The sequence below is a fragment of the Lissotriton helveticus genome, chromosome 6 (genome assembly GCF_964261635.1).
Source record: "Lissotriton helveticus chromosome 6, aLisHel1.1, whole genome shotgun sequence".
In the NCBI taxonomy this organism is placed as follows: Eukaryota; Metazoa; Chordata; class Amphibia; order Caudata; family Salamandridae; genus Lissotriton; species Lissotriton helveticus.
The window spans coordinates 810,724,436-810,740,414 of NC_136067.1; the positions used below are offsets into that span (position 1 = coordinate 810,724,436).

General features: G+C 43.6%; 1 protein-coding gene across 1 annotated transcript in view; it reads left to right on the forward strand.

Annotated features, from left to right (window-relative positions):
* The window catches only part of SIM1 (SIM bHLH transcription factor 1), a 271,876-nt gene that overhangs the window by 212,846 nt on the left and 43,051 nt on the right, over positions 1-15,979 (forward strand). The window contains exon 9 of the mRNA XM_078648380.1: positions 5,370-5,535. Coding sequence (XP_078504506.1) covers positions 5,370-5,535 — 166 coding nt within the window. The remainder of the gene's footprint in view (positions 1-5,369; positions 5,536-15,979) is intronic.

The window sequence follows — 15,979 nt, forward strand, 5'->3', positions numbered from 1 at the left end:
AGGAAGCGGGGTGTATGTTAATCACCCTCATTAATACACCTGACACTAGAGAGACATGTAACTATGAAGCAGGAGGTCTAGAGTGAGACTCCGATGTCTTTATTCATTGAGATGTGGGTGTACCCATTGAGCAGCTTAGGACCAAAAGCGCAGGTATAAAAATAACCAAAAGCGCAATTTTCTAAATTCAAGGGGTTGCAAACACGATATCAGATAGTAAATATTATCACTGGTAATACAGCAGGAAATCATATGTAATACAAAATAATGGCACTCCACTGCAAAGTTTGGTGACGGGCCTATGATATTTCCTGTAATATTGGTGTAACTAATTGTATACTAGTCACAGATATACAAATGCCTTTGGCTGAGTAGAGCCTCCCCTGAATCTTGTAAATTTCCACAATCTGTGGGGCTGCAGGTGCTCCGATTAATCGCTTGCCTTTGAACCCCGTTGATTGTTCATCAACCTTGTTTTAAACAATTATGTGGAAATTTATTTTTCTGCTGATATTTCCCTTTGTAGGCGGACTGGTGTAGGCCTAATGCCATTCTGCAATCCTCGGTCCATGCCATAAGTGTGACCTTCCACTGCACAACTTATTTTATGGTTTATGTTTCTTGGTCCATTAAAGGATTCTTTTTAATGGAAATGGTTTCAACCTGTTAAAGTATAGCATTTTGGAAGGCACTTACTGCCTTCTGTTTTCAAGAGTTATATTGACTTCTTGATGTTCCATGATGCTAAAATATCCTGCTCCAGTGTATCTCACTTGAGACTTGTGGGTGATTCTGTTGTCTGGAGAAGCCCATTAGATGCATGCATTTCATTCTGTTAGTTGTTTTAGCATAGAATCCTTTTAAAAGTCCCTTGAACTTTGTTGCATGGCTAATGTTAAAGTAATTGTTCATTAGGAATATTAAAAATAAGCATAACTTCTTTTTAAATATTGCTTCATACCACAGATTTGCAGTAGCTAGGAACAGTAAATTATAGATGTTACTATTATCATGTTTAAGCGGTTATCTCACATTGGAGAATGATGGGCCGAGTTACATTGCAAGAATTTAAACTCATGACCTACAGGTCACAGCAGATGACATTACCAAGTGTTTAATTCACTGAACTATCATATCTTGTAGATAGAACCATTCTAGTAAATGTCCTGTGGCTGGAGTTTTCAGACTAATGTTGATAGTGCAAAGCTGGAATCGTTCTGGTGGCCTGTGCTGGAGGATGATTAAGCCCTGTATCCACATTGTACTGCACGACAGTCTAAAATGTACCAGGAAACATGTTTATCAATTTATGTGTCTCTGATTTGGGGGATGATGTTAATGGTGATAGCCTGCTCAGATCAGCAGTTTAGTGGATTGAAGGTTCCTTGTCAAAGCGGTTCATAGCACACTCTTTATTGAACAACTGAAGGGGTGTCCATGTCCAGGATTAGGGCATTCCATGTGAGAATGGATAAATGCACAGACACAGGCGTGTATTTAAAGGGATTCCATGGTGTTAGGCGGTGCTGGGTTGCAGAGCACAATGAAAAGGTTAAAGAAGTTATGATGCTGGCAAGGTGGGCTGCTGAAATATCTTGTTTACAACGAAGGGGTGTTTGATATTTGCTTTGTTCTGTGTAGGTTAACATCTTACTTTATAGAGGTATGATTAAATGGGGGGAACATGGCTGATTTTGGAAAAGTGGATGGCTTTATACATGGGGTGAAGAAGAAATATTGCAGGGCGCTTCCGAGGCGGCAGTTGCACTAGTTGAGGTTGTTAAAGATGAGTACCCTCATTTGGGTTTATTTGTGAGTGGAATTGAAGGTGCAGCTGTACCCCACGGATCTTAAAGAGTTTAAAGTGTTCAGGACGATGTGGTGATAGTGATGACGGCAGGTGTTCAAAATCAGCTCCTAGTTACCTGAGAGAGGGAGTGAGAATAAGAATAGACCTGAGGGGATGGGGATGAGGAGGTGAGAACAAAGGGTAGTAGTAGTGCAGGTGCCATTTGGGAAGGAAAGTGGATGATGTTTTGCTTCTTCGGAGTTATGCATGAGTTGTTTGAGGGTCATCTAGTAGCAAATGGCTATGAGGTAGAGATACCAGAGGAAGCAAAGGAGGCAAGATGATAAATATGGAGTTCTCTGGCTGCACAAAGCCCAAGCCAAGAATATCACTGCAATACATATGCAGTCAGTGCAGGCTCAATTTGCGTCTTGGTACTCCGTTTGTGGAAGATGGTAAGGACTGCAACACTGTTTTTGCCTCTTGCCAGGTCAGTGAGTGGCTGGTGCAGCTGTTGGGCTTGAACAGAGGTATTGCTGTTGACTGGGCATGGCATGTCAATAAGCTCTCCTCTTGTGGTTACTGGGTGGGGCTTGCTGGAGTCTGATAGATAGCCAGACTGAGATGGCGGTGTTTATTTGATAGAGATGCATGGAGCTGTATGTTCAGTGACACTGGCATACCTATATGTCCTGCCAATTCTATGTTTCTTATGTCTGAATTGTCCAATTCTATGTTTCTTATGTATATGAATTGTCCAATTCTATGTTTCTTATGTCTGGCCTCAACCTGGTAGGAAGTCATTCTGCGTTGTGTTTCTGGACCCTTCCCCAGACTCCCATTTTGCCAGTGAAGGAATGACACTGTGCACAGGTGGAAATTGAGAATTTGCAGTGGTCTGACCCTGCTTTTGCGGCTCAGTGGGTGCTGCATCATCGAGCCCAAGAAGCAATACAGGGCAGTATGTGTGAAAGGTATATTCAGGCTGCATGGTACCCAAACCAAGAGGGCGCAACTGCGTTAGAGGGCATGGAGATGTCTAAAAAGTGAAACTCGAGGGCAGATTTGGTAAAATGTTGCTGAGGGATTCCTAACTGAGAGTTATCTAGCAGACTGTTAAGTGTGTGTGAGTACTAGAATGTTGCATTTTTCTGGAGGAGAGGGCAGAAGAGTGATTGGGTGATATTTGGAGGAAGTGCAGGACTGAAGTGTATTTTTGTAATAGTTTTATAATATTGTTTTAAAGCAGCACGAATAGAGGGCATGGAGTTTGATGATGTAAGTGGGAAATGTAAAAGAGGTACAAGATGTGCTGAAGGTTTTAAAGATATGAAAGTGTTCTACTGGAGATGTTTGGGGGAAAGGTACTGAGGACAGGTGTGTGTGGAGTAGGTGGTAAAGGCAAGTAGGAATTAGGGGAAAGGGTTAGTAGTGTGGTTAAGGTGTAATGGAGAGGGAACTGAATAACCATCATTCAACATGTGGCTAAATGAGACTGAGGGGTTCTGGACAATCACTGTGGGAGGGTGTAGATGTATAAGATGCTGTTTTAGGAGTAATCATGTTTGTTTAGTCTAGGACAGCATGAGTGATATCTGGGAGTTATTGTAACCTGTTAGTCCATCTGAAGTTTAAGTTCTTGTTGTAGCCGTGAATTGTAGTTGGAGTTTTGACAAATCTAACCGGGCAGTAATGTAGGATGTGTTGTGTATGGATCTGACGTTCACCATACATGAGGGGAGCGGGTGATATTTCAGGATGTAGAATGAAGAGCCAGCAATCAACTCAGGGGCTCTTGGGTAACTCAGGATCCAGTGATGGTTTTGGGGCAGTGGTGGACTAAGTGAGGGGGGCAGATGGTTGCTCAGGGGGCCAGCAGGTGACTTCTAAATCATATGACTAACTATCAGGTATTTGGTGGTTCTTGCAAAAAGTAGCTCAGTTCATGGTACAAGTAGGTGACAGCTGATGTAATTAAGAAGACCAGTGGGTGATTAAGGGGCTAGTTGGATACACAAGGGCAGTGTACCACCTGTGCAAGTATGAGACTCAGAATGCCAGTTAGTAATTCATTGGGATAGTTGATTATCCAGAAGGCCAATGAGTGATTCACATGTTAGTGACAACACATACGGCTAGTGGGTAAATCTCAGGATTAGTGGCAATACAGAGTAAAAGTGATGGGACTGGCGAAAGGGTGTGGACACGAGGTTTGTGTCCAGAGGCAGGACAAAACCAACCTAATAGCCCAATACCAACATGCTATGTCCTGTTTGCACACTGTGCCTCTAGGTTGCACGTCCTAAAGATAATTACAGGCATTACTAGAGGCCAGGCAGTAATATCAAGCAGCTCTTGTCTTGTTGTTCATATGAGTGGGATCTGTAGGAGATCAGTCGGTAGGGCATACCAAGATGATAAATGTGGAGTTCTCGGGCTGCACACAGCCCAAGCCAAGAATATCACTGCAATACATATGCAGTCTGTGCAGGCTCAATTTGCGTCTTGGTACTCCGTTTGTGGAAGATGGTAAGGACTGCAACACTGTTTTTGCCTCTTGCCAGGTCAGTGAGTGGCTGGTGCAGCTGTTGGGCTTGAACAGAGGTATTGCTGTTGACTGGGCATGGCATGTCAATAAGCTCTCCTCTTGTGGTTACTGGGTGGGGCTTGCTGGAGTCTGATAGATAGCCAGACTGAGATGGCGGTGTTTATTTGATAAAGATGCATAGAGCTGTATGTTCAGTGACACTGGCATACCTATATGTCCTGCCAATTCTATGTTTCTTATGTATGGCCTCAACCTGGTAGGAAGTCATTCTGCGTTGTGTTTCTGGACCCTTCCCCAGACTCCCATTTTGCCAGTGAAGGAATGACACTGTGCACAGGTGGAAATTGAGAATTTGCAGTGGTCTGACCCTGCTTTTGCGGCTCAGTGGGTGCTGCATCATCGAGCCCAAGAAGCAATACAGGGCAGTATGTGTGAAAGGTATATTCAGGCTGCATGGTACCCAAACCAAGAGGCCCCATTTTCAAACTATACAGTCCTTGCAGCCTCACTTCTGTTATTTGGGACCTCTGCTTAGGACACAGAGTGATGGGATTATCTGTGGCTGCAGGTCTCTGCACCCTGCTTTTGCTTTGTGGCCTGCTGTTGAGGGAACCGTGCATCCCCTGAGCACGTAGTCTTGTATTTCTACAAGTGGAGTTGATTGTGGTGAATTGATCTCCATTCTACTCAGATAGAGAGTTTGTACCAGTTAATGTTATTGCATTCCCTTTTTCTGCACTTCTTTTGGATAAGCTTTCGATGGGTTTAGTTCGCCCAGCCAGTAAAGGTAGTTGAATGTCCATTGTCGATTTCTCTCATAATTTCACTGTTTCTTTCCCCTCCTTGTTCGCTTCTTTATCCCCCAGTTGTCACCACTCACTCTTTCTCTGTCGGTCTCACTCACGTATTTACATTGTCATAAGACAGTCATAGAAAAAGGACAGGAACCAATCAGTGTGCTACTTCGTCTACTTTTCTGCGCTGTGAACTAATTTCAGCTTTTTCTTTCATTGCTTTCTTGACACCATGCAGGGACACGGAATACAAAGGACTCCAGCTGTCCCTGGATCAAGTCACGGTCCCCAAGCCAACATTCTCATATGCAAATTCAACTCCAATCATTGCTGACAGCAGGAAGGGGAGCAAGTCTCGTCTCACAGGCACCAAATCTAAATCCAGGACATCACCATATCCCCAGGTAAATAGCTTGATGCGGATCTGCACCCTGCAGCTTGACCCGAAGCCATGCTTCGGTATGAAAATCATTTGGGTCTAGGAAAACAGCTTATTATTCTATGGCATAATTTGTGATTGCTAGTTCTAAGTTTCCTTGGTTCAGTTCAAAAAATTATTTTGATCTGAACACTGTACAAGGCTTATTTTAAAAGAAGAGAACACATTTGGAAATAGCAAACGTTTTAAATTGTTCTGGTTCAGGTTAATTTGCCTCGACTGAAACAGTCTTAACCACATGAAAATCTGAGACCCATTTAAGTAAGCCTGGACACTGCCAATCAGTGTACATGTGCATACCTGCACATTGTATGCAATGTTACGTCTGCAATCAAAGCGTCACCAGAACGTTAAACAAAAACCCTGGTGAAATAGCATCTGCCCATTCTTTAAGTCCAGGTTTGACAGGAGTTTTTTGTACCTGCTTTGATATGTGTCTTCCTAAATTATGGAGTTTACCTATTGATCATTGTACAGCAGAGTTAGTCATGTTTGTGCAATTCCTGGAGATACCGCTTAATGCATGGTTGATGATCAGTGTAATCTTATTCTAAACAGGGCAGAACAGAACATTAGGAATTTAGGCCGCAGAATCTTTTAGTAAGAGATACGTGATGTTAATTCATCCTAGAATATCATTCATGAATTTTAGCAGCGGTGATGGATTCAACAAAACAGCGTCTAGTTCATCCTCTCTCCGAATGAAGTATGCATCATATTTACAAATGTTCAAGTGCTGATCAAAGTGTTAGTTAATTTTGGTCACTTGGCGCAAGTACTCTTTTTTTGTGTGTTTCATAATTTAGATACAGATGTCAAATTACAGGTAGTCTGAGTTAACATTTCCTACCCTTGACTTGTCTTTTTCACTCCCATAGCTGCTCTTGGTTTTGGTAGTTTACACTCACCTAATACCTCATGTGCAAATAAGAGGTATTTAAGGGTGCAAGGATGAACCCTGAGATAGCATCAGAGTCAGAATGTTTGATGCCACTTTTTCTATCTGTGGCATTTTGGTGACTTGGTGTGCTTGAATTTAGGCCACCCACCCTAAAAAATGCCTCCTTTTATGATTTGTTGAGTATCCTATTTACTATTGACAGAGGTTTAACTACTTCTCATCTCTTTATTCATATATGGGTAGTAGAGGGGTTGAGCAGCAAGTAATGGTCCTCTGTGTTGAAGGTCCCTGACATCCCATAAACCGAGACCTGCCAACTGGCCTCCTACTTGTTCTAACAGAAAAATATTGTCTCAGTAGCAGCTAGATGGAAAAGTAACTGGCCGACATCTGTGAGTAAATCATTTTCTTTACCAAGAGGCATGCGCACGCACTTCTGATAATGAAGTTGCTTTTTAGGCGAGATCATATTCATATGGTTTTTTCTCATACCAAGATATTAAAAAATGCTCATTACTTGAAAGCATATTGAGAAAGAACGCCTGGTGTAAAATGCAAGCTTCCTATGTGGGCAGTACAATTAACGTTTTATCAATCAGTGATTCCAGCAAGCTTTCTAAGACTTTTGTGCAGTTGCACACTCTTTACATGCATGAGATGTGGTAATGTGATTTGTGCCTGTAAACTCCTCTTTTACTCCTAGTAGTTATATTTTATAAAAGAACATTTTCTGTCAGGAGACCAAAACACCACTTTTTATCAAGGGCTGTGAGTATTTTTTAGGGAAATGCGTTATTTTGTGTACCATTTATTATTAGGGAGTGTTTTTCAAATGCTTCTTTTGCAGTGGGTGAAATATCTGAGCATTAGTCCTCAGGGTATCATTCACACCATTTTTTTAATTAATCTATGATATAAGGTATTATCAGTGCATCGGTATGAATTACCTATGACTACAATCAATCAAAGCAGTAGGTGGCCCAGTTAACAACAAGTATCAAAAGAGATGCAAACAACAACATTGACTCACAATCTTTGAATTGTATCCAGGTGTTTACACATTAGACATATGTTCAATAATTTATTAATAGTGCTGAAGGCACAGTGCAACATGAGAATAGTGCTTAAGTGAACAGTGTAAATAGTGCTTTAAATGGGCCGGTACTGTCCGGTACGGAGTACCAGCACTTTATTTTGAGAGGGAGAGTACCGGCACTTCTCTTTTTTTTTTAAACAATTTTTATTTGTATTTAATTTTAATAAACATCATTACCCCCCCGCCCCCCCACCCCGGCAGAACAGTTAACTAAATCTTACATTTTATTGATTGTAACAGATATGGAGAGAGGTAAACACATTTGTTCAGGAAAAAAAAAATAAGAAAAAAATAAAATAATATATAGAAAGAGAGACAATTTAATATAAGACCTAGACAAATCAAGCAGTTCATTCCTCATGCATCCAATCGAGCAAAGGTGCCCATATCATCATGCCTTTATGCCTCTTTATCCTCCCTTTGTTTCTGTAAATTGCTACTTCTAGGTTGCAGGTTGCGAGAAGCCTGGTTCTCCATTCTACAAATGATGGTGCTAATGGATCTATCCAGGCTGACGCGATGCACAGTCTGAAAACAGCCATAGCAACAAATATAAGCCCATGCATTGAGTGTGGTCGTGGGATGTTAGACGTACCTAATAGAATTTCTTCGGTTGATATGTTTATACGGCAACGTGCGAGATTGGAAAGAAAGTCAGAAATTATCGATATAGTATTCCCTAATATAGGGCAAGTAGCAAACATGTGAGTTGAATCTGCGGATGACAGGGAACACCTCGGACAATACGTCCTGGTTCCATTCCCCCATTTTGCTAGTTTGTCTGGGGTATAATAAAGTGAAAAAAATGTTTTATAAAATTGCGCTTGTAGTTTCATAGACATTAAGGTTGATATAGACATCTCCAAAGCTTCCAAAGAGGTTCGTGGAGAAATGCCAAGTCTACTCTGCCATGCCATCGTATGTTTCTCTATATCGTCTGACATAAGTAAATTAAACCCTTCATATATCTCCCCGATTTTAGGGGTTTTTATAGATACTAGTTTGTCCATAGTTTGCCATGGTTGAAATTTAATACGGCCACCACCTTTCTTTAAAATAAAATCCCGCACTTGGAGGTATTTGAAGAAATCTCTATTAGGTAGTTTGAATTTGTTTTTTATTTCTTCAATCAGCTTTATACCATTCACAGAAAAAAAGCACCCCAGTTGTTTTATCCCCAATTCAGCCCATCTGTTCGATACTAAATCTTGAAATATTTCGGGGAGATCTGAGTTGTGTATTGTAGGAGTATAGAAAGAGAACCGACCTAAACCGACTAGTTTTTTAACATTCCGCCATATTTAAATAGTGTTAGAAATGGTCTTAAATTTCACCTTTTTAAAATAATCATCATTTGAATGTCGCCATAAGCAGCCTGCACAGCCGTCACCCAGAATAAGTTCTTGTGGGGTGGGGATATTATGGACGTCTTTATCTTCTTTTAAAAGATATGTGCTGTATCTCAATACTGTTGCCCAATAATATAGTTTAGAGTTTGGTAATGCCCAACCCCCCCGGTCTCTAGGTAATGTAACCCACCTGAGAGCTCTTCGTGGCTTGTGATATCCCCATATAAAGCGTGAAAACAAATTATCTATATTCTTAAAAACTGTTTGGGAGAATTCTAGGTTAATTGTACGAAAGAAATAGAGAAACTTCGGGAAAAATAGCATTTTGACAACATTTACTCTCCCCCCAATAGTGAGCTGTAAATTATGTAGGCGCAGTAATTCCTTCTTGGTGCGACTTATGAGGGGGTTAAGATTATCGTCAACTATGTTTAGAATATTGGCATCAATACTCACGCCTAGATAGATTGCTTTATTAGTTATTCGAGGATCTTGCATCGTAATTTTATTATTTATAATAATCTGTGTTTTACTACGATTTAATTTATAACCCGAAACTTTGCCAAAAGCGTGGGCTTCTCGTTCTATCCATTTAATGGCATTATTCGGATCACCAGTGATAATAGCTATATCGTCGGCATATGCCAGACATTTGGTTTCTATATTGCGCACTTGAATTGAAGGAATTAAATTGTTGTTTTCCAAATTGTGAATAAAAACATCAATATAGATAGCAAAAAGGAGAGGCGAACAGGGGCAACCCTGTCTTGTACCCCGCGTGATGGCGAACCCATCAGATAAAGCCCCATTGATTAAAACTTGAGCACTTGGGTTTACATAGAGCTGTTGGACTGCAGTTAAATATTGTCCGCCTATCCCACAGTTTGATAGGGCCGTCCAAAGGAATTTCCAGGAGACCCTATACCGGCACTTCTCAAGAGAAATGCTATACTTTTAATTGGAGAGTACCAGCACTTTTCAAAAACAAGCAGGTACTCTGGCACAGAGTACCTGCACTTCTAATTTTCCTTTTCAAGCACTGAGTGTAAACAGTGCGAAACAAATGGACGGCAGTCTGAATATAAATACATTGATTTGAAGTTCGTCCAATCCAGTAAGCCAGTGACACTTCACAGGTTGTATTGAAATAATCACTCCTTTTTCTTTTGTAATGGAATTTTTATCTCATTTTAATTTCCATGCAAAGAAGGTATTAATACTGGGTTCATGGTATCAAATTGTTTAGGGATGCACTTTGATTGCGCAGGTGAAATTGTAAGCCACACAGGCATTATGTAGTGCTTTGTGCGCCTTGCGAGCCCACAGTACAGTAGTCCCTGAGGCAGAGTTACAAATGAATACTAAAGTACAACTTTACAGTCAGAAGACTGAATCTTGAAGCAGGGGTCCTTGAACAAGAATTTCTGTGAAAGCAGACATGGGTGGGGGGATGTAATGATTATTTAAGTTTGTTGGACAAACTCAACACTTATATATCCATAAAGGACCTGACTGTTCAACATTGGGCTGCCAGAGCGGTCATCCCACAATGAGTATATCCCATGTATGACAATGGGGCCTACACAGTGTACCCCATGTGGGCACATATTCAGTGGCGGCTGATATGAAAGGAGGGGCCAGGGGGGAGGTGAAAGAAAAAAAAATAACACTTACCTCCTCTGCACAGTCGCCTTCTCTCCATCTCTCCTCCTGGAAGCAGGAAGCACACAGGCTCCCCTAAGCCAATCATGACACTGCAGTCACCAGCATGACAGCAGCGTCATGATTAGTCTGAGCGCTGTTGTTCGGCGCTCAGACAGGGACTGGGAGCCTGTGAATGTTCTCCACCCAGACTAAGCAATACAGCCCAGTGGAGAACTTGCTAAGTGTGCATGACCGTTTGGCCAGGATAAGACGGCGGTCCAAACCGTCATGCGCACTTAAGCGCACCAACCACTCCTCCCCCTGCTGGCTGTGATGACAAAGGCTAACTAGTCCAGTTTAAGTTTCTGATTGCTGGTTTCAAGTGTTAAAATGACAAAATAGTGAAATACTGTCAGAGAATGTGCCTCATAATGCCTCACAGTTGTATTGTTTGCTGCATAATTTATTCATCCTTGACGCATAATTTTATCTGGTAAATACACACAGAGAAGGGGAGGTCCGGAGGAAGTTTAAGAGAAACTGCAAGGATTTGTTCCCCAAACATGATTTCATCCTAAAGAAAGGATCCCCCTGTGAGCTCCGAGATATAATCTTGTGTGTCTCTTTGCGTTTTGTATTTCACACCATACTGGAATCTGACCGGTGGGAATTCTCTGCCCATTTCATTACCAGTGATTTCTCTCACATGGCTAGAGTTTGTTCAGTTTCATTTGATGTTGGCTTAGTGGCTTGTCACATGTGAGCAGGGGTGCGTCAAAAATGTGTTACTCTGTCTAGTTGAAATTGTGATTTATGAATAGATTATATTGTGGTAGCGCACGGGATCTGTAGTCACTGCTCAGTTTTAGAAAAAACAAATTCAACAAACAAGGTCAAGACTCCAGTCATTAGACTCATAATACAATTAACAGATATGGCCACCTCTTGTATTGTTTTGGTTTGGATTTAAGCTGTAATGTGTGTATCCATTATTTAGAGGATGCTAAATCTAACCATTGAGGGGAGTGAACAGATTAACAGTTATGATCTTTGATGTCACTCAAGAAGCTGAGAAGGCATATAACTGGATTCCAGAAGGCCATGCCTGGCTTCCAATAGGTAGGTCTATCTTCAGAAAAGTAGCTATGGGTTCAAAGAGCCATGCTATTTTAACAGGGTATGTCTGCCTGCAGACGTTAATTCCTACTTTAGAGTTATAGGCTTGGTGTTGGGCATCAAGCATGTCTTTAAAGAAGCAGTTCTGATTTCAGAATTGCAGGACGTGATTCTGAAGAGTAGCCCTAACTTAGGGGCTGATTATGACGCAGGTCTGACTGCCTGACTGCCTGTCTGACCGCTGTGGCCCAATTCTAACCGCAGAAGCTGGGAAAGCTCCGCCCACCATATTATGATGCAGCCGATGCTGCTGCAACAGTCTCATTGTCGGCGGGGCCCCACTCCCCAGACATGTTAGTGCAATTGTGTACAAATGCACAGGAAACATGTGCAGTTGTACACACACAGGCATGATACATGTTGGGACATGCCTTGTGCACCATGTACCCCATTGCTGGAGTGTGGTGATATGTGCACAGTCCAGTCAATCGAGATACATGCCACATGAGGACTTACCTGGATTCCACTGCCCACAGGACCGTCCACTTTGGAGTGTAGCTGCTGAGGTGTAAGGGATACCTGGAGGAAAGGATCCACGCCGAAGTCCACTAGGGAGAAGGGGAATTGGCTGAGTATTCACCCCTTTTCCTTTGTTTCTGCTGACATGAGGCAGACTGTCGGACCGCCACTGTCGAGTCGTTGGAAACCCACATCGTAATCTGGACGACGATTGGATCTCCCTGTACTGCCCTATGGCTGCTGTTCCTCTCCAATCATCAACTTGGTGGCCGTAGGAAGGCTGTCGGAGTCGGCAGTCAGTCAGTGGTTGGTCGGAGTACAGGCTGGATGCATCGTAATCTGGTAGTCGCACCGACCGCTTCTTACGAGACCTTTGGCGGTCCGACTACATCTGACAGGGCCGCAGAATGTGGTCCGACTGGCATCATAACCAGGCCCGTAATTCTGACAAGTTTCACTTCAGAGGTGCTTGCCTCGATTGAAAGTGGTCCTGGCCAAAAACTTCAAACAGGGAAACCTGGGGATGTATATCACCACACTCACTAAATACTTACTGAGCCTTAACTACTACATCAACCTACATTAACACTTTCTGCAATACTACATCAATTCTGCCTACAAAAAAGGACTGCGTTGATGCCACATATCGAACTGTGTCTTTACCTCTGTTGCCTGAACAACAACCTCTCTATGCCTAACTGTAAAACTAACCCTTGTGTTCACCCTAACACTTACCCTACACCTTATAATACAATTGGATACATAAGCTTAGAAAAAGATTACATAAAGGTGCTCAACTGTGATAACATGTTGCTTTTAAAAGCTCTATCTCAATACGACACAGCCATTAGCTGTCTAAGGTAAAATGTTTATTGATATTGCTGCCGAGATTAAATAAATGTATTTAGAAATATATCTGCATAGTACGCAACCATGACAAAACGAAAACATATCTTTGAACTGGCTTACATTATATGACTTAATAATATGTATTTCACAAAAATTACAAGATGTTTATCGGTGTGGCTATTTCCACAGTACAGATTCCACATTTAGTACAGCACTGAGAAGATCTTTGTAAGTAAAAGCAACCAGAAACCAAGGATTTCATGTGGGGCTTCAAGGAATAGTGGTGGTATAACTATGTATTATAAGGAACATATATCCTCTGAATAGTGGGTGTGAATTCCAGAAGAGCAGCTTTGATTAAAAAAGATGTCACTTGAGAAGACTAGGCCTGAGTTCAGAATGGTAGCCCTGGTTCCAGAGAGCACTGTAGCTTATTTATGTTATTTAATTTATTGGGGTGATTATTATAAGGCACACATCTAACCCCAGAAGGCAGCTGAGTACCTCTTGATTCAGGAAGGGATGTCTCTCTTGAAAACAACAGGACTGTCTTGGGAAGTGTCTGGTACGGTGCAGTAATTAAGAGCTTTGGGAAGGTTAAAATATCACTTCTTGTACCAAACTAAAAAGGAAGTGAGACAGTTTGCAAGTGTTCTTCATCCTATGTTAATAGCTGTTTTAATCCAGTATATTCTTCCTTGGGTTTTATAGCTTGCCAGACTGTTCTTCATATTCAAACATTTATCTTTCAGATCCTGCCTTACTGTCAAACATGTGAGTGCTGGTTCTCTTCCACCAATAGTTCTCATGGGTTCCTCCTCCGCTCACAGTATAATAAGTCGTTTTCCCTTTGGTACTGTTATTTGCATACTGTAAATCATTTATGCAATAATTAAGAGGACAGCCACGTAAGTCAACCATTTTACTTACAGTGATTGTGCTCTGCTCTGTGAGCAGCTAATATTCTTATCATTAGTTTTTAGGTCTGGCCTGAGCCAATGTGCTTGCGCATTGCTCCGGCGAGATTATAGTAAGCAGAAAATAAAAGTCTACCAAAACGGCTGCGGTTCGCATACAGTTCATGTGATCTATGCGCGTGCACACAATCACCAGCCACATAACACACCACAATTTGTCTGTGCCTCGGCATCAGACTTCAAAGGCTGCCGCTCCCCCGCGTGCACATTGCGCACCACCATTTGTCTGTGCCTTGGCATCATAATTCAAAGACTGCCGCTCCCCAGCCCCACCACCCCTGCCACAGCAATGCCGAGAGCTTGTTTCTGGACGAAAGTGAAAGCCTACCGTGCTTGTTTACAGTAGCCTTGCTCCTCAAATGCTGTTGCTGTGTTGCCATCTCTCTAGGGACACTCAGCTTGAAAACACTCGACTTCCTAGCTGCAATGCTTCGTCCGCTATGCTTTACCTCTACACACGTTGATTCTTCGCAGACTGTGCTGACTCTGCCCCTCCTGATTCTGAAACTGACCAACGCAGTCACCACGCAGTCTCTGTCCTATGATGTCTGCCCTGCCACCATTTACTTCGGACCCTCACCCTCACACACCCTCACACCCTCACTCACCCTCACACCTTTACCCACCCACCCTCACTCACCGTAACTCACCCACCCTCACTCACCCTCACTCACCCTCACACCCTCACCCTCACACCCCTCACAACCCTCTCACCCTCCCTCACCCCCCCACACCGTCACCCTCACACCCGCTCACCCTCACACCCGCTCACCCTCACACCCGCTCACCCTCACCCCGTCACCCTCACCCTCCCTCACCCTCACACCCCCTCACCCTCACACACCCTCACTCACCCTCACTCACCCTCACACACCCTCACTCACCCTCACACCCCTCACCCTCACAACCCTCTCACCCTCACTCACCCTCACCCCCTCACACCCCCACACACCCTCACACACCACATCACTCAGGAACACCACCACATCACTCAGGGACACCACCACATCACTATGGGGCACCACCACATCACTATGGGGCACCACCACATCACTCAGGGACACCACCACATCACTCAGGGACACCACCACATCACTCAGGGACACCACCACATCACTCAGGGACACCACCACATCACTCAGGAACACCACCACATCACTCAGGAACACAACCACATCACTCAGGGCCACCACCACATCACTCAGGGGCACCACTCAGGGCCACCACCACATCACTCAGGGACACCAGCTCATCACTCAGGAACACCACCACATCACTATGGAACACCACCACATCACTATGGAACACCACCATATCACTCGGGGACACCACCATATCACTCAGGAACACCACCACATCACTCGGGGACACCACCACATCACTCGGGGACACCACCACATCACTCCGGGACACCACCACATCACTCCGGGACACCACCACATCACTCCGGGACACCACCACATCACTCCGGGACACCACCACATCACTCGGGGACACCACCACATCACTCGGGGACACCACCACATCACTCGGGAACACCACCACATCACTCGGGAACACCACCACATCACTCAGGGACGCCACCACATCACTCAGGGACGCCACCACATCACTCAGGGACGCCACCACATCACTCTGGGACACCACCACATCACTCTGGGACACCACCACATCACTCTGGGACACCACCACATCACTCTGGGACACCACCACATCACTCTGGGACACCACCACATCACTCTGGGACACCACCACATCACTCTGGGACACCACCACATCACTCTGGGACACCACCACATCACTCTGGGACACCACCACATCATTCTGGGGCACCATCACATCACTCGGGGACACCACCACATCACTCGGGGACACCACCACATCATTCTGGGACACCACCACATCACTCAGGAACACCACCACATCACTCGGGGACAACCACCACATCACTCAGGAAC